Source organism: Stegostoma tigrinum, chromosome 26 (genome assembly GCF_030684315.1).
Source record: "Stegostoma tigrinum isolate sSteTig4 chromosome 26, sSteTig4.hap1, whole genome shotgun sequence".
Taxonomy (NCBI): domain Eukaryota; kingdom Metazoa; phylum Chordata; class Chondrichthyes; order Orectolobiformes; family Stegostomatidae; genus Stegostoma; species Stegostoma tigrinum.
The window spans coordinates 50458458-50481141 of record NC_081379.1 but is presented as its reverse complement, the minus strand read 5'-3'; the positions used below and the strand labels follow the sequence as shown (position 1 = coordinate 50481141).

At 42.4% G+C, this 22684-nt stretch overlaps 1 protein-coding gene across 4 annotated transcripts in view; it reads left to right on the top strand.

The window, feature by feature from the left end:
* The window catches only part of LOC125464318 (SWI/SNF-related matrix-associated actin-dependent regulator of chromatin subfamily B member 1-A), a 29466-nt gene extending 11024 nt beyond the window's left edge, over nt 1-18442 (top strand). The window contains exons 5-9 of one of the 4 annotated variants that reach the window (XM_048556627.2): nt 5857-5984; nt 9584-9774; nt 10989-11179; nt 16552-16683; nt 18052-18442. In XM_048556627.2, the coding sequence (XP_048412584.1) occupies nt 5857-5984; nt 9584-9774; nt 10989-11179; nt 16552-16683; nt 18052-18091 (682 nt within the window). In that variant the 3' untranslated portion in view covers nt 18092-18442. The remainder of the gene's footprint in view (nt 1-5856; nt 5985-9583; nt 9775-10988; nt 11180-16551; nt 16684-18051) is intronic. The other 3 variants (XM_048556626.2, XM_048556629.2, XM_048556628.2) reach the window with 3 other exon arrangements.
* Nucleotides 18443-22684: the final 4242 nt, after the last annotated feature.

Sequence of the window (22684 nt, the reverse complement as noted above, 5' to 3'; positions counted from 1 at the left end):
TTTGATAATGTTCCCCAGGGTAGGCTATTGCATGAAAAATTGAGTCATGGGATTGAGGGTGATTTAGCGGTTTGGATCAAAAATTGGCTAGTTGGAAGAAGACAGGGTGGTGGTTGATGGGAAATGTTCATCCTGGAGTTCAGTTAGTATTGCTGTACTGCAAGGATCTGTTTTGGCGCCACTGCTGTTTGTCATTTTTATAAATGACTTGGATGAGGGCATAGAGGGATAGGTCAGTAAATTTGCAGATGACACTAAAGTCGATGGAGTTGTGGACAGTGCGGAAGAATGTTGCAGGTTACAGAGGGACATAGATAAGCTGCAGAGCTGGGCTGAGAGGTGGCAAATAGAGTTTAATGCGTAAAAGTGAGAGGTGATCCACTTTGGAAGGAGTAACAGGAATACAGAGTACTGGGCTAATGGTAAGTTTCTTGGTAGTGTGGATGAGTGGAGAGGTCTCGGTGTCCATGTACATGGATCCCTGAAAGTTGCCACCCAGGTTGTTAGGGTTGTTAAGAAAGCGTATGGTGTGTTAGGTTTTATTGGTAGAGGGATTGAGTTTCGGAGCCATGAGGTCATGTTGCAGCTCTACAAAACTCTGGTGCGGCCGCGCTTGGAGTATTGTATACAGTTCTGGTCACCACATTATAAGAAGGATGTGGAAGCATTGGAAGGGGTGCAGAGGAGATTTACCAGCACGTTGCTTGGTATGGAGGGAAGGTCTTATGCAGAAAGGCTGAGGGATTTGAGGCTGTTTTCGTGAGAGAAAAGAAGGTTAAGAGGTGACCTAATAAAGACATACGAGATGATAAGAGGATTAGATAGGGTGGACAGTGAGAACCTTTTTTCTGGGATGGAGATGGCTAGCAGAAGTGGACATAGCTTTAAATTGAAGGGTGATAGATATAGGACAGATGTCAGAGGTAGGTTCTTTACTCAGAGTAGTAAGGACGTGGAATGCCTTGCCTGCAACAGTAGTAGACTCGCCAAGTTTGAGGGCATTTAAATGGTCATTGGATAAACATATGGGTAATAATGGAATAGTGTAGGTTAGATGGGTTTCAGTTTGGTTTCACAGGTTGGCGCAACATTGAGGGCCGAAGGGCCTGTACTGCACTGTAGTGTTCTATGTTCTAAACAATGGTGGTCCGAACACTGAACCCTGAGGCACAGCATAGCTACTGACTGCCAACTAGAAAAACACCCATTTACCCCTACTCTTTTCTTTCTACTGGTCAACCAATCCTCTATCTATGCCAGCACATTACCTGTAGTACTGTGCTACTTTATCTTATGTAGCAGCCTTTGGTGTGGCACCTTGTCAAATGCCTTCTGGAAATCCAGATACACCACATCCACAGGTTCCCCATTGTCCACCATATAAGTAATATCCTCAAAGAATTCCAACATATTAGTTAAACATGACCTACTCTTCATGAACCCATGCTGGGTGTTCCCAATGGGACAACACCCTTAATGTCAGATTCAAGCATTTTCCCCACTACCAAAGTTAAGCTAACTGGCCTATAGTTACCTGCTTTTAGCCTACTTCCTTTTTTAAACTGTGGCATCACATTAGCTGTTTTCCAATCTGCGAGAACCACCTCAGAGTCCAGTGAATTTTGGTAAATAATTACTAGTGCATTTGCTGTTTTTCCCACCACCTCTATTAGTACCCTAGGATGCATTTCATCAGGGCCAGGAGACTTGTCTGCCTTTAGCCGCATTAGCTTGCCCAGCACTGCCTCGTCAGTGATAATGATAGTTTCTAGGTCCTCACCTTCTTGCCAGTAGTTTTTGGCATGTTATTTGTGTCTTCCACTGTGAAGACTGACACAAAATAACTGTTTAATGTTTTGGCTATTTCCTCATTCCCAGTTATTAAATTGGCCTACTCATCTTCTAAAGGATCAATGTTTACCTTCGCCACTCTTTTATGATTTACATATTTATAGAAACTTTTGCTGTCTGTTTTTATATTCTGAGCTAGTTTACTCTCATAATCTATTTTACTTTTCTTTATAACTTCTGTGGCTTTCTGTCAGCTTTTAAAGATTTCCCGGTCTCCTAGTTTCCCACTACTCTTTGCTTTTTTGTGTGTGTTTTTTTTTCAATCTGATACTTTCCTTTATTTCCTTAGACATCCATGGCAGGCTCTCTCTTTTCCTACAGTTCTTCCTTATCGCTGGAAAATACTTCGGCTGAGCACTGTGAAAAATCGTTTTGAAAGTCCTCCACTGTGCCTCAATTGACCCACCATAAAGATTTTGCTCCCATTCTACCTTAGCTAACTGCCCCCTCATTCCTTCATAGTCTCCTTTGTTTATGTACAGGACGTAGGTACTGGATTTAACCCTCTACAAAATCACGAGGGGTATAGACAGGGTGGGGGACTCAATTACTAGGCGTCATGAGTTCAAAGTGAGAGGAGGAAAGTTTAAGGGAGATATGCACGGAAAGTTCTTTACACAGAGGGCGGTGGGTGCCTGGAACGCGTTGCCAGCGGAGGTGGTAGACGCAGACACGTTAGCGTCTTTTGAGATATATTTGGACAGGTACATGGATGGGCAGGGAGCAAATGGACACAGACCCTTAGAAAATAGATGACAGGTTAGACAGAGGATCTCGATCGGCGCAGGCTTGGAGGGCTGAAGGGCCTGTTCCTGTGCTGTAATTTTCTTTGTTCTTTGTTCTCATGCTCCATCTTAAATTCAACCATACTGTGATTGCTCCTTCTGAGAGGATCCCTAACTGTGAGATCATTAATTATTCCTCTCATTACACAGGACTAGATCTAGGATAGCTTGCTCCCTCGTATGTTCCATTACATATTGTTAAGGAAACATAGGTTTTTAGGGCTGTTGACAGTATAGATATGAAAATGTTGTTTTCTCCCAGTGGGCAGTCTAGTACCAGAATGCATAATCTCAAAGTAAAGTTTGCATTTTAAAACAGATGAGGAAGAATTTCTTGTCTGAGGGTAATGAATTCATTACCACAGGGAGATCTTGAAGCTGAGTCATGAAGTGTATTTAGTGCTAAGGTAGGCAGAGTTTTATAATCAGTAAGGGAATCGAGGGTTACGAGGAAAAGGCAGAACAGTGGAGATGAAGATTATCACATCAGCCATGATCTCATTGAAGGTGGAGCAGACTTAATGGGTTGAATGGCCTACGTTTTAGGCCTGAAGAGTTGAAATGATGACAGCTTTGTTTGACCCAGGCTCCTTTGGTATTGATCATAGCTTGTGTATCATCATGGATGAAAGTACATGTGATTTCTTCAGGCCAGTCAAGATTATCTATGGCCCAACCACTCATGGCCTCGCCAAGTGCAGAGTGAAAACTATGAAGGACAGTGAAGCAGCCAGTGCTTGCCAGAGAATCTTGTCAAAAACTCCTTAACCAAAGCACTGTCTGTAACTACAGAGGAGTCTCCCTGGTGTCTGTTGCAGATTGGATCACTGTAACGATCATCAATAACTTCCTCCTAGTGGCTAAAGAGCTCCTTCTAGGGAATATCATTTTCAAATTTGGCTGTCCTCAGAAATTTGTCATCATCCTTTGTGTATTGAAAGAAACAAATTACCATCTAACAAGAGGCTGTAAGGGAGGAAGTGCTGCAGAAGAAGTTGTGTGCAGAAGAGAGTTGTATTTCTGCAGTGGCTGCAGGTGAGGAGGGGGAGGGTGGAAGGTCGCCCTGAGGTGGAGAAAGGGGAAGCCTATGGAGGAGGGAAGAAAAAGTAGAAAGACCGTAAGGGCATGGTGGCAGAATGCAAAAGGCAAGAAAAAGGAGCTGAAGGGTATAGATGACAGGGGGTTGAGGCTGAAGAGGGTGAAAGGAAAGGGGGGGGTGCGGAAGAGTAGGGAGACTTTGAGGTGGTAAAGTGGAGGCTGGTGTGTAGACAGGTAGCTGTGACGTGGAGGCCACGGTGTAGGAAGCAGGAAAGGGAGGGCTGAGGGAGAAGGAATGGGATTGAAAGGGGTTGACAATAAAAGAATACTCTAACTAGGAGCCAGGAAATCTTGAAATTGCTAAGATAATGAATTTGTTTCAAATGATTGTGGAATCTTTAGCTTTTGATCTGCTGGAAACATATAATTCATCTAAAAGATAAATCTGTTGACTGCTTCTATTGGAGTGAAGGCTGTCAGTTGTTAGGTTTAAATTTGAGATTGAGCTCCAAAATGCACTTGTAGTTGTAACTATATGCATCAGCTTTGAGCATGTCAGCTGCTAATGACCTCAATGGTCTGTGGATAACTTCACCAGATTCAGTGTTAACTCTGTTTTCTCTCCATAGATGCTTCCAGACAAGCAGAGTTTCTCCAGCACTCTGTTCCTGTGTGTTTAAGATCTCAACTTAAATACTGTAGTGCTTTAGAAATTAGAGCTGCCCCGTGTAGCTTTGTGTTTAACTGAAGGCTGATTATTGAGGATGGTGATGAACTCTTCTAATTCTGTTTCTATACGATTCAAATATCCCACGTGTTAACATAAATGCTGGAAGTTTTTACTACCTGACTGTGTTACCTAAATAAGTGAGTTAGTGAGAATGAAAGAGGAGACCCTGACAATAAAAAGTAGCCCTGGAAGAAAATTACGGGAGGAAAATAAATTTGTGCCTGGACTCCTTCCCTTCATTTTTGCTTTCTCTACCTCTGTTGTCAAATCAGCACCTACTTCTAATTCACTGAGAACCTTGCCAATATTGATTGTACTCCCTCCCATCCCTTTTCCCATAGATATAGTACTCGGTTCCATTCTCTCTCAGTTTCTCTCTGTTGCATCTTTATTCTCAGTTACATTTTCACATTAGCACATTTTTGATCATCCTTTTTCCTCAGTTGAGGACTCCTTCACAGTGATTGATAGGGCTCACAACTGTGTCCAACTCTCGGTTCTGGGAAAGCCGGGAAGGGTTGAGAAGTGTGAAAAAATGGACTCTCCTGTTCCTCACCTTCCAACCCATTGGCCTAGATCGCCATCTTCCACTTCAGCCACCTCCAGTATTATGACCAACACTTCTTCACCTCCTAAAATTCTCAAGGAGTCATTCCTTTACAGTCTCCTGGTTACACCTACCCTTTTACTCCTGTCACTTCACCTTACAGGTGAAAGAGTGTTGTACTTGTATCTCTAATTTGGTGTACTGTATTTTCTATATGTTAATGGTGTCCACTGGCTGATTGGTTATGTGGAACATTTCTGTTGTCTGAGTGTTTTGAATTCTGTGCTCCAGTCCCATTCTGACTGCTCTGCTGAAGATTTCTCACACTGCTCAGTAAAGCTTCATGTAAGTTTGAAGAATATCAGCTCTTCTTTTGATTGTTGAGTTAGTTATTAGGCTCTTTCCAAACTTTCAGCCTCAACCTTGAACTGAAATTCAGAAAATTGCCTCACCTCTATTTTGAATTTCAGACCCGCTTGAGACTAATGGCTTTGACCATTTATATCTTTTCTAGACTGACCTTTTGTTTCTTGTTCAATGATTATTTTTGCCTTGTCTCATCATTTCTGTATCATTCAATTTTTCCTGATTTATATCCTGTCATGAACCGTTTCTTCTTTCTTGCACCATTGCTAGGTTTGAATTAACCCTAGATGTCTAGTTCTGAATCAGGGTCACAATGAACTGAAATGTTAATTTGATTCTGTCTCCATAGATGCTGCTAGACCAGCTAGATGTTTCCTGTAAGAATGTGTTGAATTAGCTTCATTTTCTTTAGCAGTGACCTATGATATGGTTCTAGGCAATAATTGAACATTGATCATGGTCACAGATCTGCAACAGAATATAGGTGTTGGTGGGTATTAATGAGATCACTTTTAATTCTTTACATCTTTCTCACTCAGCTTTGATGACCATGACCCAGCAGTAATCCATGAAAATGCATCTCAGGCAGAGGTGCTTGTTCCTATCCGCCTTGACATGGAGATAGATGGACAGAAGCTGAGGGATGCCTTCACATGGAACATGAATGGTAAGAAGCAGTATTGGAAACACCTCCAGTCTCCCCATTGCTATGAGACATAGAATACATCTGGGCCATGCTGGTTCAGGCTTCTGATCCAGTGGATAGGCATCCTTTAGTTCACAAGTATAATCCAGGGCTAAACTGATATGAACAGAGGAAGCATCTAGACAAGGGAGATAACCTACTGGGCAGCCCTAGAATAGTAGAATGATACAGTACAGGGGCTTCAAGCAATCATAACTGTACTAACTCTGTACAGTTCATTTTACATCCTACCTTACAAATATTTCCTTCAGGTTATTTGATTCCTCTGTCGTTCCAGGCAGTTCTTTCTAGGTATTTGTATTACAAAGTGTTTTAACAAAAAAATCCTTCTCTTCAACCCTTGAAACCCTTTGAGGTTCCTCAAATTAGTCCATTTTGGAGGGTAGAACCTGAAAACAAAAAGGGGACGTTATGTACTGAGATGGGTACATGAAGTGCGAGATCTTGGCTGTAAGTGCACAGATCCCTAAAGGTAGCAGTACAGATAGATACAGTTGTATAGAAGCCATATAGAATGCTGTCCTTCATTGACAGATGTACCGAGTACATCAAAGTAGGGATATAATGATGAAGCTGTATGAGACATTGATGAGACCACAGCTGGAGTATTGTGCAGTTCTGGTCACCACATTACAGATGGGATGTAATTGCTCTAGAGAGAGTGCAGAGAAGATTTTCTAGATGTTGCCAGGGCTGGAGAGTTGTAGCTACGTGGAGAGATTGCAGTGTTTTCCTTGGAACAGAAAAGACTGGTAGGTGTCATGATTGAGGTACGCAAAATTGTGAAGACTATTGATACAGTAAGGAGGAGGAACCTGGCAGAGAATTCAAAACCTGGGAGTTATAAATTCAACCTAAATGGCAGAAAGATTAGAGGGACATGAGGAAAAGGACTTTTTTTTGTACAGAGGATTGTGGGTGCCTGGAATTCACTGCCCAATTAAAAGTAAAGAGGACCTAATAATGAAAATACCAAGAGAAACCAATTAGAAGTGGCCTGAAAGATTCAGTTGTTTGACAAACCTCAATTCAGGTAAGCCTCATAACTGGGAGGAGAAATACCGTGGATTAATATAAATGAGACAACAGGTATTGATCTAGAAAACCATCCCATATACCCGCCAGGACTTCCTCTTCTGCGGGTATTGTTACTGATTTGATTTGCCTAATGTACATGCAGATTAATTTCACTGTTAATTAAAGCTGTACCTTTTATTGCTTGCATCCTTCATTTCATCTTTCATGCCTTCTCCAGTATTATAACAATTTGTAGCTTTATGTACAATTCCGTCTATCATTTTCTGCCCATTGGTGTTTCTAAACTCTACTCTCACAGTAGAGCTAATATCAATCCTCGCTATTGTGTAAATGCTCTTTAACCAGTGATGCTGCCCCACTTCCTTTTCCTCTGACTGTCCTTCCTAAAAACCAAATACTATTGGATATTCAATCCCATCCATGGTCACCCTGCCAGGTCTCTGTAACTCCTGTCATATCATAGCCATTTATATCTATTCATGCAACTAATTCATCCATTTTATTGCAAATGCTCTGCTTCTTAAGAGACAAGTCTTTGAGATTTGTCTTTTTAACATTCTGAGTCATGTTTGGAATAGTTTGCTCCGTAGCCCTGTTTACTTCTTGCCCTTGAATCTTTTGCCTATCTTTTCTTTTTACCATTCTGTCTCGTTTTTGCCCTGTTTCCCCCTTTTGTGTCTTTCTGTTTGGGTTCCCGTCACTCTGCCATTTCAATTTTAAACCCTTCCCAGCTGTACTTGTGAATATTCCTCCTGCGTCATCACGTCTTGTTTAGCCTAGGTACAATCCATTCAGCTTGTCCCAGCTCTCTCCATAGATTTCCAGTGTCTAAGAAATATAAAACACTCGCCCTTGAATCACCTTTCTGGCCATATTGTCATCTGATATATCTACTGTTTCTGTTCCCAAAAAGCATGTGGCACTGGTAGCAAATCTAAGATCACTGTCCCTGAGGTTTGACTTTTTAATTTGCTTACTGACTCCCAACATTCTGCTTTTAGGCCCTCATCCATTCCCAATGTTGTGTACCGTGACCACTTCCACGCCAGAATTTTCTGTATCATCTCTGAGACAATTTGGGTCCTAGCATCTGGAGGCAACTTGCTATCCTGGAGCCTTGCATTCACAGAAGCATCTATCTCTTACAAATAAATCCCCTAATATTATTGCCTTCCCACATTTATTCCTCCTCTCTCATGCAGCAGACTGTTGCTACTTTCCTCTGAGAGGCATTCCCCCAAAGTTGTATCCAAAGTTATATGTCTAAATTGTGGGGGATTGGCAACTGCCTTCCTAGACCTTGTACTCTGCCTAGTGGACCACCATTCCCTCCCTGTCTGTGGAGTCTTGGCCTGCAGAGTGACCACCTAGCAGTAAATTACTATATAATGAGAAGTGTAAAAATAATGGAGGATTTCAACTTGCCCAATGTTATCTGGGATAGACAAAAATGTAGAATACTTTGAGCGGATGGAATACTTAAAATGTATCCAAGATAACTTTTTCAAACCAACACATAGAAAATCCCTACAGGTGAGGGGATGATGCTGGACCTAATGTTAAGCTCAATCCTGGATGTCAAGGGATATACATTGTTGGATTGGGGGGAGAAAAGGAAGTTTATGGAAGATACATAGAGCTGAAAATATCAAAGCTGTAGAGGAGTTATAGAAAGTGCAGAGGAGTGATTGAGAGGTATGATTTAAAAAAAACTGTCGAGTGCTATTCTGGAAAATCTTAGGAACAAGAGAATAATCAGGAAAAGAGTAGACCCGATTAGGGATCAGGTTCTGGAAAACATAGCTGAGTTTTTAACGAATACTTTGCATTTGTATTTACTATAGAGAAGGATGAAGTAGGTATAGAAATCAGGAAGGGGTCTGTAGTATACTTGAACAAATTAACATTGAGAGCATCATCTTCAGTATAGAGGAGACCCTTTAGCCCATCAACTCTGTACTGCCAAAAAATACTTAACTACACTACTCCCAACTTCCTGCATTAGACCCATAGCCTTGAATGCTATGATACTTCAAGTATTCATCCAGGTACTTATAAAGATTACCCATATCAACTACCCTCCCAGGCAGTGCATTCCAGATCCCCACCATTCTCTGGGTGACCCTGCAGTTCCCACCTAACCTCCACAACCCTGGACAATATGGGAATTTAGCCTAACCAATCCACCTCACTTGCACATCTTCGGACTGTGGAAGGAAACCGGAGCACCTGGAGGGGAAACTCACGAACGTGTGGGAGCATGCAAACTCCCCACTGACAGCCAAGATGGTATCATCGACAGCATTTCTATTATTGGGTGAATTTGCTTGTATGCGAGAAATGGGACTGAAACCAGGACCTTCTGACACAAGACTTAATCACAACTGACACCCTAGTGTATAGTATGTAAATAATAATAACAATCTCTGAGTACATGTGGAGCACCAGTGGAACTGAGTTATTCAAGCCTTCAGTTTATTGTTGTGTCTGCTGTAATTGTGCATTACGTTTCCTGTTCACAGTCAGTTTCTCACCAACTTTTACAGAAAAGTTGATGACCCCAGAGATGTTTGCAGAGATTTTGTGTGATGACCTCGATTTGAATCCTTTGACCTTTGTCCCTGCCATTGCCTCAGCAATTCGCCAACAGATTGACTCCTACCCAACAGACAGTATACTAGAGGATCAGTCTGATCAGAGAGTCATCATTAAGGTGAGTTCTTCACCGTGCATAACAATCTACTGTTGAATGAAAGCAGAGTAAATCCAGGTAGATAGATGCTCTCATTCATTTTCTTCCCACTCCTGTAAAATCTGGGAGACGGTGAGATTAGGCTCAGTTGCGATAGAATTTCCTTTTGTCCAAACAGTGTGCTGTCACTGGCAGTTATGGTTTGAAATGAGGTACCACATGGAGCAACGATTGAAGCTGTTGTGCAACTGCGATATTTAATTTAATTTTGATTGACATCTGGTGGAAGGGCCAACTCGACTTTGTTTCAAAAAAGCCAAAGAATTGTAGGTGCTAGAAATCAAAACAAAAACAGAAATTGATAGGAAATCCCGGCAGGGCTAAGAGCATCTGTGGCAAGAAAGCAGAGAGAACCTGACTTAACATTTCGGGTCCATGAACCAGTTTTGAAGAAGGGTCACTGAACCTGAAAAGTTAACACAATTTCTCTCTCCAAACAGGCTATCAGACCTGTGTTTTTTCAGCCGTTTTTGTTTTTGTTGCAACTCTGTTTCAATCATGGACCTAATGCATTTTATTTCAGGTTATTTCACCCCCCTGCCCCCCAGCACAGCTCTGAATGCTTATGTCCAACTCCTGGTTTACCCTAGCCCAGCTGGAAGCACTGGTGATCGATGGTGCTTGGCTGGCTCTGTGCCAATTGTTGGCATGACAGTCAGCTCCAGTTGAGTTTGCATCAGCTCACTGATATGGAAAACCTACTGAAAATGATCATCTCACGCAAGAGGAACTCCAGAGCAAAGATACTATTGGAACTCTAGGGTATGGGAAATGGACTTCTCCTGTTCTCACTGGATCTGCCAAAGTGACAGTCTGCTTAGACCTCCTATAGTGAGCACATAGCCAGTTGCAATTCTGGAAATGGGAAGATCTCAGGGTTTGCCTCCAAGTCTCTGCTGACTCTGGGCAGGACAAGTCCGAGGTGCTGTGGTTGGCATCCATGGCAATGGAGTGTGGTTGCTAGATAGTGACCGTCCCTTGCAGACGTCATGAGAAGGCACACGTGTCACCCAGAACAGGGAGCCTGCCTGTGATATCCCCAGTGTTTGAAAAACTGGCTGTGTTCTCAGTGGAAGTGCTCTGGCTGCTTCCTGCACTCAGCCTGAAAATCTCCAGATATTTATACAGCCAGGGGCTGTGTGAACTGTAGCACTAATAGAAATATGTTTGTGCAGCTGAACATCCACGTGGGAAACATCTCGCTGGTCGATCAGTTTGAGTGGGACATGTCCGAGAGGGAGAATTCTCCTGAGAAGTTTGCTCTGAAGCTGTGTTCCGAGTTGGGTCTTGGAGGGGAGTTTGTTACTACCATCGCCTACAGTATCCGGGGTCAGCTTAGCTGGCATCAGCGCACGTACGCCTTCAGGTAGGCCTTCTGGCATTTGGTAGAGATCAGTGGATGGCACATTTTAATTGTCTTTAAAACTTGCTGACACGTTTTTAATGACCTTTGAACATGATCCCTCTGCCACCACAGACTTCCTCACTAGTTCAAAATTACTTCAATCTCTTTCTTGGATCGAAAGTGGATGATGTCACACTTGACAGCATTGAAATACTTTGGCAACAGTTTTGGCTTCTTATTTAATACACTGATCTCCTTTTGCAATTTTCTGTTCCTGTTTATCCTACCTAATGTCCCTCCTAACTCAGTATAATCGGCAAAGCTGGATATACAACTTTTTCGTTCCTTCGTTTATGAAATTAAGAACTCTAGACACAAGTGGTGACATCCTGCTATATCAACTACCCCAACTTTGTTTCATATCTCTTAACTTAATTCCCTGCTCATGTTAATAGGTTGCCTCCCTTACCCTCACTGTTCCCATGCTCAGGGAGTCACAGTTTCATTCCTGTTTGCTGCTGTCCCCTGGCTGGGTTTGAGGGACTGAATGGTCTACCCTGGTCCAATTTCTTTGGTTAACAGATACAAACCAATCTGAATTGAATGTTCCCTGCAGTTCCATGAACCTGACTTCTGTGAAACATTTTGTCGAATGCTTTGAAAATCCATGTGACATCCATTGGTCCTGTCCTTGTCTCCTCCACTGGTTATAACCTCATAGCTTTATTAACTTTGTCAAACATGCTGTCCCTTTCACACACCCTTACTGACTCTGCATCATCATATGATTTTTTTTTCCCGCTTTTATCTTGAATAACTCAGTTAAATTTGATTCCTGCCAATCCATTGGGACTGTTCTTAAAATTTGGAAATTCTGTAAGACCGTTCTTGAGTCGCGCTTTGTAAAACCTTCAGATGAGGCTCTTTCAAGAGCGATCTCATGAATTGTTGGATCCCAGCTTATGTTATTACTGGACAGTTCAGATCCAGACAGGAACCTTGCTCATAAATCATGCTTTGTTTTTGTTTTAACAAAGATATTTCAGCAAGAGACCAAATTATAACGTGTTGTACATGTTGTTTCAACAGTAAAACAAAAGTTGATTAGCCACATAATGAAGACAAAAATAAACCAAAGTATCCACATACAGCACAATTTCAAAGATTATTAAACATATGATAAAAGTATAATCCCATTAATTTCAAAACAGACCTTTTATAAATTGAAAAGAGGAATGACAAGTCTTGTATAGTATCCAAAACCGTGGTTTAGTATCCAAAAGACCACTCTTACAGTACTCACACCACAGTTATTGTCTCTTAACACCTTGCTAAATTGAGGTTACTTGTTAATTTATAGAAAAGTATTGCAGACGGCTTCTTCCTGGAATGTTAATTTTTGTGCTTGAACGTGCTCAACTTTATTTAACCTCTTTGGGGCTTTATCGCAACACTTCTGGTCTCAAATTAACTCTTTACTCTAAAGTAATCTAGCTTCACTAGATCCTTCTCTCCCCAGGAGCACTGGTATATGCCGCCACCTTGCAAGACTTCCCAAAAATCAAGATGTAAAAAACTTTAAAAGTTCTCTCTAAGCCATGGGTGTTTCCCTTAAGCTTTTAAAAAAAAACTTTCTTGACCAGCTAACTGGAGCTTGATTGTTTTGTTCAATTGTAAAACCTGCCAGAGTCCACACAAACTCATTATTTCTAACAATAGACCTATAAAACTGATTTTTAAAAAATTGTCACGTTTTCAGAAATATTTGCAAGCTAATATCAACTGCAGACTCACAGAAAATCCATGTCACTTATTCAAAAATCTTGAAAGCAAATTTAAATAAATTTATTTTAAATGTATATACTACGCAGAGTCTACATTGTACACCATACTTCCAGCAGGAGCCACTGAACTGCACCTCATGTTAGATTCCCAGTGAAAGCCAGCACCATAGCACAGAACATTACAGCGCAGTACAGACCCTTCGGCTCTCGATGTTGCGCTGACCTGTGAAACCAATCTGAAGCCCATCTAACCTATGCTATTCCACTATCATCCATATGTTTATTCAATGACCTTTTAAATGCCCTTAATGTTGGCGAGTCTACTCCTTCTCTGTAACGAAAACAGCCTCAAGTCCCTCATCCTTTCCTCATAAGACCTTTCCTCCACACCAGGCAACATCCTGGTAAATCTCCTCTGCACCCTTTCCAATGCTTCCACATCCTTCCTATAATGCAGCGACCAGAACTGTGTGCAGTACTCCAAGTGCAGCTGCACCAGAGTTTTGTACAGTTGCGACATGACCTCATGGCTCCGAAACTCGGTTCCTCTACCAATAAAACCTAACACACCGTACACCTGCCTAACAACCCTATCAAGCTGGGTGGCACCTTTCAGGGATCTATGCACATGGGCACCGAGATTTCTCTGCTCATCCATCCTATGCATCCTAAATCTTGTCTAATCACCTCATAATTGTCTTTTCCCCAGGTATAACTGTTGCCCTGCGGTATATACCTATCCCTTTCCATTGCTAAAGTAAACGTAACCAAATTGTGGTCACTATCACCAAAGAGCTCACCTGTCTCCAAATCTAACATCTGGCCTGGTTCATTACCAGTACCAAATCCAATGCGGCCTCGCTTGTTGGCCTATCTGCACACTGTGTCAGGAAACCCTCCTGCACACATTGGACAAAAACTGACCCATCTAAAGTACTCAAACAATAGCGTTTAATATTTGGAAAGTTAAAGTCCCCATAACAACTACCCTGTTACTTTTGCTCCTATCCAGACTCAGCTTTGCAATCCTTTCCTGTACATCTCTGGAACTTATCGAAGGCCTATACAAAACTCCCAACAGGGTGACCTTTCCTGTTTCTAACCTCAGACCATACTACCTCAGAGGTTCATACCAAAGAAAAGAAAGATTATCTGGGGGGGGGGGGTTTAGACAGCCATGGCTGACGAAGCACGTCAGGAAATGTATCACAGAAAAAGAGACAGCCTATAAAGTGGCCAAGAACAGTGGGAAATAAGAAGATTGGGAAAGCTGCAAAAACAAACCGAGGATAACAAAGAGAAAAATAAGGAAGGAGAGGATCAAATATGAAGGTAGGCTAGCCAGTAATATTAAAAATGATAGTAAAAGTTTCTTTCAATACATAAGAAACAAATGAAAGGTAAAAGTAGACACTGGGCCGCTCCAAATTGATGCTGGAAGGCTAGTGATGGGAGATAAGGGAATAGCTGAAGAACTTAATAAGTACTTTGTGTCAGTCTTCACAGTGGAACAATTCCAACAGTTAAGGAGAGTCGGGGGGCAGAGTTGAGTATGGTAGGCATTACAAAAGAGAAAGTGCTAGAAAAGCTAAAAGGTCTAAAAATTAATAAGTCTCCTGGCCCCGATGGGCTACATCATTGAGTTCTGAGGGAGGTGGCTGAGAAAATAGCAGAGGCTTTGGTTGTGATCTTTCAAAAATCACTGGAGTCAGGGAAAGTCCCAGATGATTGGAAAATCGCTGTTGTAACCGCCTTGTTTAAGAAAGAATCAAGGCAAAAGATTGAAAAATTATAGGTCGATTAGCCTAACCTGAGTGTGTTGGTAAAATTCTAGAATGCATCGTTAAGGATGAGATTTCTAAATTCCTGGAAGTGCAGGGTCAGATTAGAACAAGTCGGCATGGGTTTAGTAAGGGGAGGTCGTGCCTGACAAAACTGTTAGAATTCTTTGAAGAGGTAACAAGTATGTTAGATCAGGGAAACCCAGTGGATGTTATCTATCTAGACTTCCAAAAGGCCTTTGATAAGGTGCCTCACGGAGGCTGCTGAGCAAGGTGAGGGCCCATGGTGTTCGAGGTGAGCTACTGGCTTGGATTGAGGATTGGCTGTCTGACAGAAGGCAGAGAGTTGGGATAAAAGGCTCTTTTTCCGGAATGGCAACCAGTGACAAGTGGTGTCCCGCAGGGTTCAGTGTTGGGGCCACAGCTGTTCACCTTATACATTAATGATCTGGATGAAGGGACTGGGGACATTCTGGCGATGATACGAAGTTAGGTGGACAGGCAGGTAGTACTGAGGAGGTGGGGATGCTACAGAAAGATTTGGACAGTTTAGGAGAGCGGTCCAGGAAATGGCTGATGAAATTCAACGTGAGCAAATGCGAGGTTTTGCACTTTGGGGAAAAAAGAATACAGACATGGACTATTGTATAAATGGTGAGAAAATTCATAAAGCTGAAGTACAAAGGGATCTGGGAGTGCTAGTCCAGGATTCTGTAAAGGTTAACTTGCAGGTTGAGTCCGGGATTAGGAAAGTCAATGTAATGTTGTCGCTAATCTCAACAGGGTTGGGATATAAAAGCGATGTGCTTCTGAGACTTTATAAAGCTCTAGTTAGGCCCCATTTAGAATACTGTGTCCAATTTTGGGGCCCACACCTCAGGAAGGACATACTGGCACTGGAGCGTGCCCAGCGGAGATTCACACGGATGATCCCTGGAATGGTAGGCCTAACGTATGATGAACGGCTGAGGATACTAGGATTGTATTCATTAGAGTTTAGAAGGTTGAGGGGAGATCTAATAGAAACATACAAGATAATGCATAGCTTAGAAAGGGTGGACGCTGGGAGGTTGTTTCTGTTAGGCAGGGAGACTAGGACCCGTGGGCACTCCCTTAGAATTAGAGGGGGTCAATTTTTAAACCGGAAATGAAGAGACATTTCTTCAGCCAGAGAGTGGTGGGCCTGTGGAATTCATTGCCACAGAGCGCAGTGCAGGCCAGGACGTTAAATGTCTTCAAGGCAGAGATTGATAATTTCTTGATTTTGCAAGGAATTAAGGGCTATGGGGAGAGTGCGGGTAAGTGGAGTTGAAATGCCCATTAGCCATGATTAAATGGCGGAGTGGACTCGACAGGCCGAATGGCCTTGCTTCCACTCCTGTGTCTTATGGTCTCAGTAGACGAGTCCTCATCAAACGTCCTTTCTGCCACCGTAATACTGTCCTTGACTAACAATGCCACACCGGTCCCTCTTTTACCACCTTCCCTGATCTTACTGAAACTTCTAAACCCCGGTCAGTAATGGAGCCTGGGTATGCCCCCTTCCCCCCACTTCACCCAGTGTGGGGCATGGATCCAAATCAGCACAAGTCAGAGATGAAATCTGAAGATTGTTATTCGTTACTCATGTAACTAGTTATTCATTTCATGATTCTTCATGGAATCCTACTGTATACAAAATGGCTGTTGCAGTCAGACATGAGTTCATTGTGTGAAATCCTTCTGGGGCTTTGACAGGCTATCTGCAGTACAATTACCAGCAATGCTGGCTGTTTGAACTTCTGTAGCCAGTGACTAATGTCCGTTATTCTGTCTTGCCATGTGGCAGTGAGAACCCTCTACCCACAGTTGAGATTGCAATCAGGAACACGGGAGATGCTGACCAGTGGTGCCCTCTACTGGAAACACTGACTGATGCTGAGATGGAGAAGAAGATTCGAGATCAGGATAGAAACACAAGGTGCGTCAATATCATCAGGGCCGAAATTCCCAAACTCCTATCAAGTGCACATCCCACCATCGACACACGATCCATGCATGTGCGCACGCATCCTAACCTGTGCTGCCTGATTGACACATGCTTGTCCCACATCATCAGCATCCTGGTATTGGGAGGTGGGGCAAAGGAAGAGGCCCATTGACCAGAGGCTCAACTGGTTCAGTCAACTAAAGTGCTGAGATTATAAAAGAAGGTCATTGGCTGGGGATTCTGTAACATGTAACTCACCTTCTGATTCCCCAGAACCTGACCACATTCTATAAGACACAAATCAGAGGTGACAGAATACTGTCCATTTGCCTGAATGAGTGCAGCTGCAATAACATTCTGGAAGCTCAGCACCATTCAGGGTGAAGCAGCCTCCTTGACTGGTGCCATAATGACTCCCTGTACTATTGATTTGTAGTGGAGGCAGTGTACACTATCTACAAGATGCACTGCAATAACTTGGAAGCTCCTTCCAAACCCATTACCTCTACCATCCAGAAAGATGAGGGCAGCAAATACACAGGAACATACTCACCGGCAAGTTTCCCTCCAAGCCACGTATATCACACTGACCTGGAAATATATTGCTATTCCTTCAGTTTCATTGGGTCAAAATCCTGGAGCTCACTCTCTCACTTTGGGCAGCTATAGATGTGCAATAAATGCAAGCCCAGTTTGTGAAATCCATGTTGCATGAATGAATTCAGAAAACACACTTCTATCCCCCACTCTAAAATCTTCACAGTTGTTAGCGTATTTTTGAAATGCCATTATTTCTGTATTGAAAAGAGTAATACATCCAACATATACCCAGCAATCCGTTAGAATGTCAGTTTGAGGATGCCCAGGCACAAATGAGAGCTTTTCTGCTTTTCCAATAGGATGTTTGTACAGCTGTGTGATAGAGCAGATGAGTTCTCTGACAGAAGTCACATCTAGAAAGACTGCCGTTCTATTGGTGTTACAAGTGCAGTGCCAGTTTTTTTTATTTTGTGACTCCGACTCCAACTCCACCATGGCCATATGGATGTCGATAAGGTAATAACATTACCATGATATCATGTTAGAGTGTAGAACTCTCTACCACTGGGTAAGTATTTCATGGTGTGGTGCCTTGAACCACCGCAGACCTTGTAGTGTAGGGGACACCTGTAGTGCTGTTAGGAAGAGAATTTCAGAATTTTGACGTAGCAACACTGATGGAACAGAAATATATTTTCAATTAGTGTTAAATTAGTTTATCTGAATTCTGGAATGTCTATACAAGAGACAGAGAGAGGGAGAATATGTTGAGTGTGCTGTGAATACTGTCATTATAGGGATGTTATTTTTGCTTTACAGGCGCATGAGACGTCTTGCAAACACAGCTCCAGCTTGGTAACTGAATGTTGGTCAACCACCTCGATCAAATAATGAAGTTCCTTGCAATCAAGGGCTAGTTCTGAGAGAATAGACATTCCCCACAGCGGCCTTGGCGCAGACCCCACACTGTGTATAAGGACTGGTGCAGTAGTGTCAGTGCTCCTTAAGATAACTCGGTCTTATCCAGTTCCAATCCCTGCAGTCAGTGCACAGGAGTCTTGCCTTAATCTGTTTTTTGTATAGGTGCAAATTGCACTTCTGGAGAAAGGTTTTTTTAAATAAAGTTCTTAATTTTAATAATATTGTAATCATTTTCATTTCTCATACTTTACAAAAATGTTCTTGGCAGTTGCAAATGATTTGATTTTTATTTTATTGTTATGTATTCACATACAAAGCATTGTGGTAATTAGACTATGACATAAAACATACAAAATTTGATTAAAAAATACATATTGCAGATGTCCTTCATTTCAAGTGGAAAATAAAGATTGTGCAATTCCCAACTCCTCGGACACTGAAGAAGTCCGTGTCCAAATGCAACAAGACTGGGACGATATCCAGGCTTGGCAAGTAATGTGCTATGCAAATGCCAGGCTATGACCATCACCAACACAAGTCAATCTAACCACCACCCCTTGACATTCAATGGTGTTATCATCGCTATCCTGGGAGTTAACATCGATCGAAAACTTGACTGGACTCGTCACATAAATGCAGTGGCTTACAAGAGTAGGTCAGAGACTAGGAATACTGTGGCAAGTAACTCACCTCCTGACCACCATCTACAAGGCACAAGCCAGGAGTGTGTTGGAATACGCCCCACTTGCCTAAATGAGTGCAGCCCCAACAACACTCAAGAAGCTTGACACCATCCGGGACAAAGCAGCCCGCTTGATTGGCAATGCATCCACAAACATCCACTCCCTCCACTGCCAATGCTCAAAAGCAGCGGCATGTACTATCTACAAGATGCACTGCAGAAATTCACCAAAGATCTTCAGACAGCACTTTTCAAACCTATGATCACTTCTTTCTAGAAGGACAAGGGCAGGAGATATATGGGAACACCACCACCTTCAATACCCCTCCAAACCTGATTTGTGGCATTGTGGGTCAACCACGAGCAGGTAGACTGCAGCAGTTAAAGAAAGCAGCGCACCACCACCTTCTCAAGGACAACTAAGGACGGGCAACAAATGTTGGCCCAGCCAGCAATGCCCACAACGCAAGAAATGAATTTTTTTTAAAAAAAGCTGCAAATTCAACCATTATAATCTGTCTTAAGTGCTTAGCCACACATCAAGGAATGACTTCAAGAACAGATGTCCACGCTGGACGGAGATACCACCATGCTAGGCCGAGAGTCCAACCCCACCAGGCCAGTTTGCTAGGTCTGTGTTGAGTCGGAGGCTGGGAGAAGGGTGGAAGAGGAAAAAAATCAGGGGAAGAAGATAAAAACGGATGGAGCCGACAAGCTCAGTCCAAGCATCTTACTCTGCCACCATCTTGCTTAAAAATTTGCCATGAAGTGGTCATATTCCTACTACTGGTTACTTTGTTTCACTTTATTACATCACCCAGCCCATTTCAGAATCTCTGTAGATGGTGAATCACTATCTGCAGCTGTGAGAGCTATGAACGGTTGTGAATGATTTTGTTTCTCTAAGTGATGATGAGCCATATTTGTTTGTGGAATGCGCAAACAGCCAAAGGCATTGAAATGAAAGTTGCTGTTCGTGCTAAGCTAAATTTCTAGCTCTTGTTATTCAGCATGGGTTTGAGTTTCAGCCAATCCTTTTAAAGTGGTGTTTTTAATATAATTATAGAGGTGTATCTTTACAGGCATCTTTATGTCTGTCTCTCTGGCTTTGAGGACACGCACTCTCACAAGGCTTCTTCACAAATCTACAGCTAGACTTTGGAACACCCAGAACTCGGATTGAGTGCTGTGCCCTTCAGAGCAATGGTGTATAACATGCTGATGTTCAAAAGCTTAACGGCCAATTGTTGGAAGGCAGGGGAGATTATTTTTGAATGATTTTCTTTGACTGAAGATTGCATCCCTCTGACCATTCTTTTTAATACATGTAAATTGAATGTGGGCATCAGTAGCAAGGCCAACTTATACCCATCCTTAAATAACATTTAGAAGGTGGTGGTGAGCTGCCTTGAACCATTGCAACCTTTGCAGGGAAAATTGTTGGGATGCCTGCAGTGCTGTTAGGAAGAGAATTCAAGGATTTTAAGCTAGTGGTAGTAAAGGAAGAGCAATATATTTCCAAGTCAGGAGGTTAATGGCTTTTGAGGGCTACTAGCAGGTGGTGGTGTTTGCAAGTATCTGCTACCATTGGCCTTTTGGGTGGTGGTTGAGGTTGCATGTTGGAAGATGCTGTCAAAGAAGCATTCGTGAGTTAGTGTGAATCTAGTTAGAACATAGTTGCTACTGGGCACCAGGTTTGACGAGAAAATGCTAGTTAGTTAATGGGGTTTGAGTCAAGTGGGCTGTTTAACCTGGTTAGAGCTGTTTCTTGCATGTTATTAGAGCTGCACTCATCCAGGCAAGTGAGGAGTGTTCCCTCATGCTCATGACTTGTACTTTGTAGATAGCATATGTACATTAGGTAGACTGGAGGTGAGTTCCTTGCTAGTGAACAAACTCTGCCAAGTCATAACTACTGAGCCAATGGTGGAGCCTGGTCCCACATTCATCTAGCATTTTCACCTGTTTAATATGCAGTAATATAGATGGGAGACTTTAGACAAGAAAATATACAAACCACAACAGGCAGAGGTAGCTGACTGGTCGTCAGCTGTATGTCTTAGAGCCATCTCCATCTGAAAAAGATGGTTCACATCAGGCAGCAGGGTTTGCCAGTCAGCTATCTGAAGAACACAAGATAGTAGGAACGGCAGATGCTGGAGAATCTGAGATAACAAGGTGTAAAGCTAGATAGACACAGCAGGCCAAGCAGCATCAGAGAAGCAAGAAGGCTGATGTTTCAGGCCTAGACCCTGAAGAAGGGTCTAGGCCCAAAACCTTTGATGAAGCTTGGCCTGCTGTGTTCATCCACCTCTACACCTTGTTATCTGATGAACACTGCTCACTCACACTTGAGCACTTATTGAAATGCTAAATCGCCCATAGAGTTCCAGGACATGAAGACTAGGTGGGTTATAGGGGATTGAGTCTAGGTGGGATGCTCCAAGGGTAGGTGTGGACTTGTTGAGCTGAGGGGCCTGTTTCCACATTGTAGGAATTCTATGAACATTTTTCCACAAAATCCTCCAGCCTTGCAATTGGGTATGAATCTGATTTTGGTCACTTGACCTTCCAATAATCTATGCAGAATTGTTGACATTCAACAGGTTTGGGAACCAACATGATCGACCAGCCAAGTCAAAGTGAATGAAGTTCAATGATGTCTTTACTTCCAATTCCTTCTGTACCTGTGTTGCTTGGAGAGGATTAAGCCTGCAGGGGTGGTTTTGACAGAACAGCACTCCCCTTGTCAACCTCATGTACGATAATATTAGTCCTTCCCATTGTAATTCTATATATGTCCTCAAAGTGCTGCCACAAGCCCTTTTAATTTAGTTCTCTATTCCTGGGACAGATAGTTTCCTATGCTATCTCATTCTTTAAGGATTTCCTCATTATTCGTTTTCAGTGGCAGTAATTAATAGTGATTTCTCCATTTCTCTTTCCTTGTCATGGTAAGGTTTCAGCATGTTCACAAGACATACATAATATTTTTCTTATCTGGCATCTTAACCAGATAACTGGCCTGACTTAACATCTCATTTGATAGAGACCACTAAACCTTGCTTTGAAGTGATCTCCTACCACTGGCAACACCAATACTTTATTCCCTTGGGCAAATCTACAAATTTTCGATTTCTTATTGCTTGCTTCATTAGATGCTGTGCCACCTTCAAATGGGTCTCTCTGTTTAATCTTTTGCTATCCTCAGATACATAATCCAACTGTGAGATCTCTGACTTTGAGCCTATCGACTTTTCCTCAATTTATTTTACAGGCCCTCTTACTTTGTGTCTGAGCATTAATTCAAATGCAGTAAACTGAATTGATTAATTTGGAGCATCTCTAATAGCAAATGATATAAATTTATCCTGATCATTTGGGCAATCCTGGAAAGCCTTCAGTATGGTCTTTAGGTCTGATGCCATCTTTCTCCATGCTTCCTGGGATTCAGGATGTTATGCACTTGACTTAAAACTGTTGGATGCCGAAATGATCCATGACCTTCTTAAATAATTTGGTAGTAAAATTGGACCCTTGGTCTGATTGAATCTCCCTCAGTAATCCATTATGGGTAAAGAAATGAAGCAACTCCTCTGCAACCATTTTTTTGCCTTGACATTCCGTAATGGATTACCTCTGGAGGTCTGGCACAAACATCCATTATGGTTAGCAAATACTGGATCCTACTTTTGGTTTTAGGGAGAGGACCTGCACAATCAATCATAACCTGTGTGAAGGTTCTTTACACATGTGAATTGGCATCAAAGGCTCTGGATTTTTTACTGTCTGTGGCTTCCCTACCATCTGATGTGTATGACAGACGTGGCAAAATTCAACATCTCTACA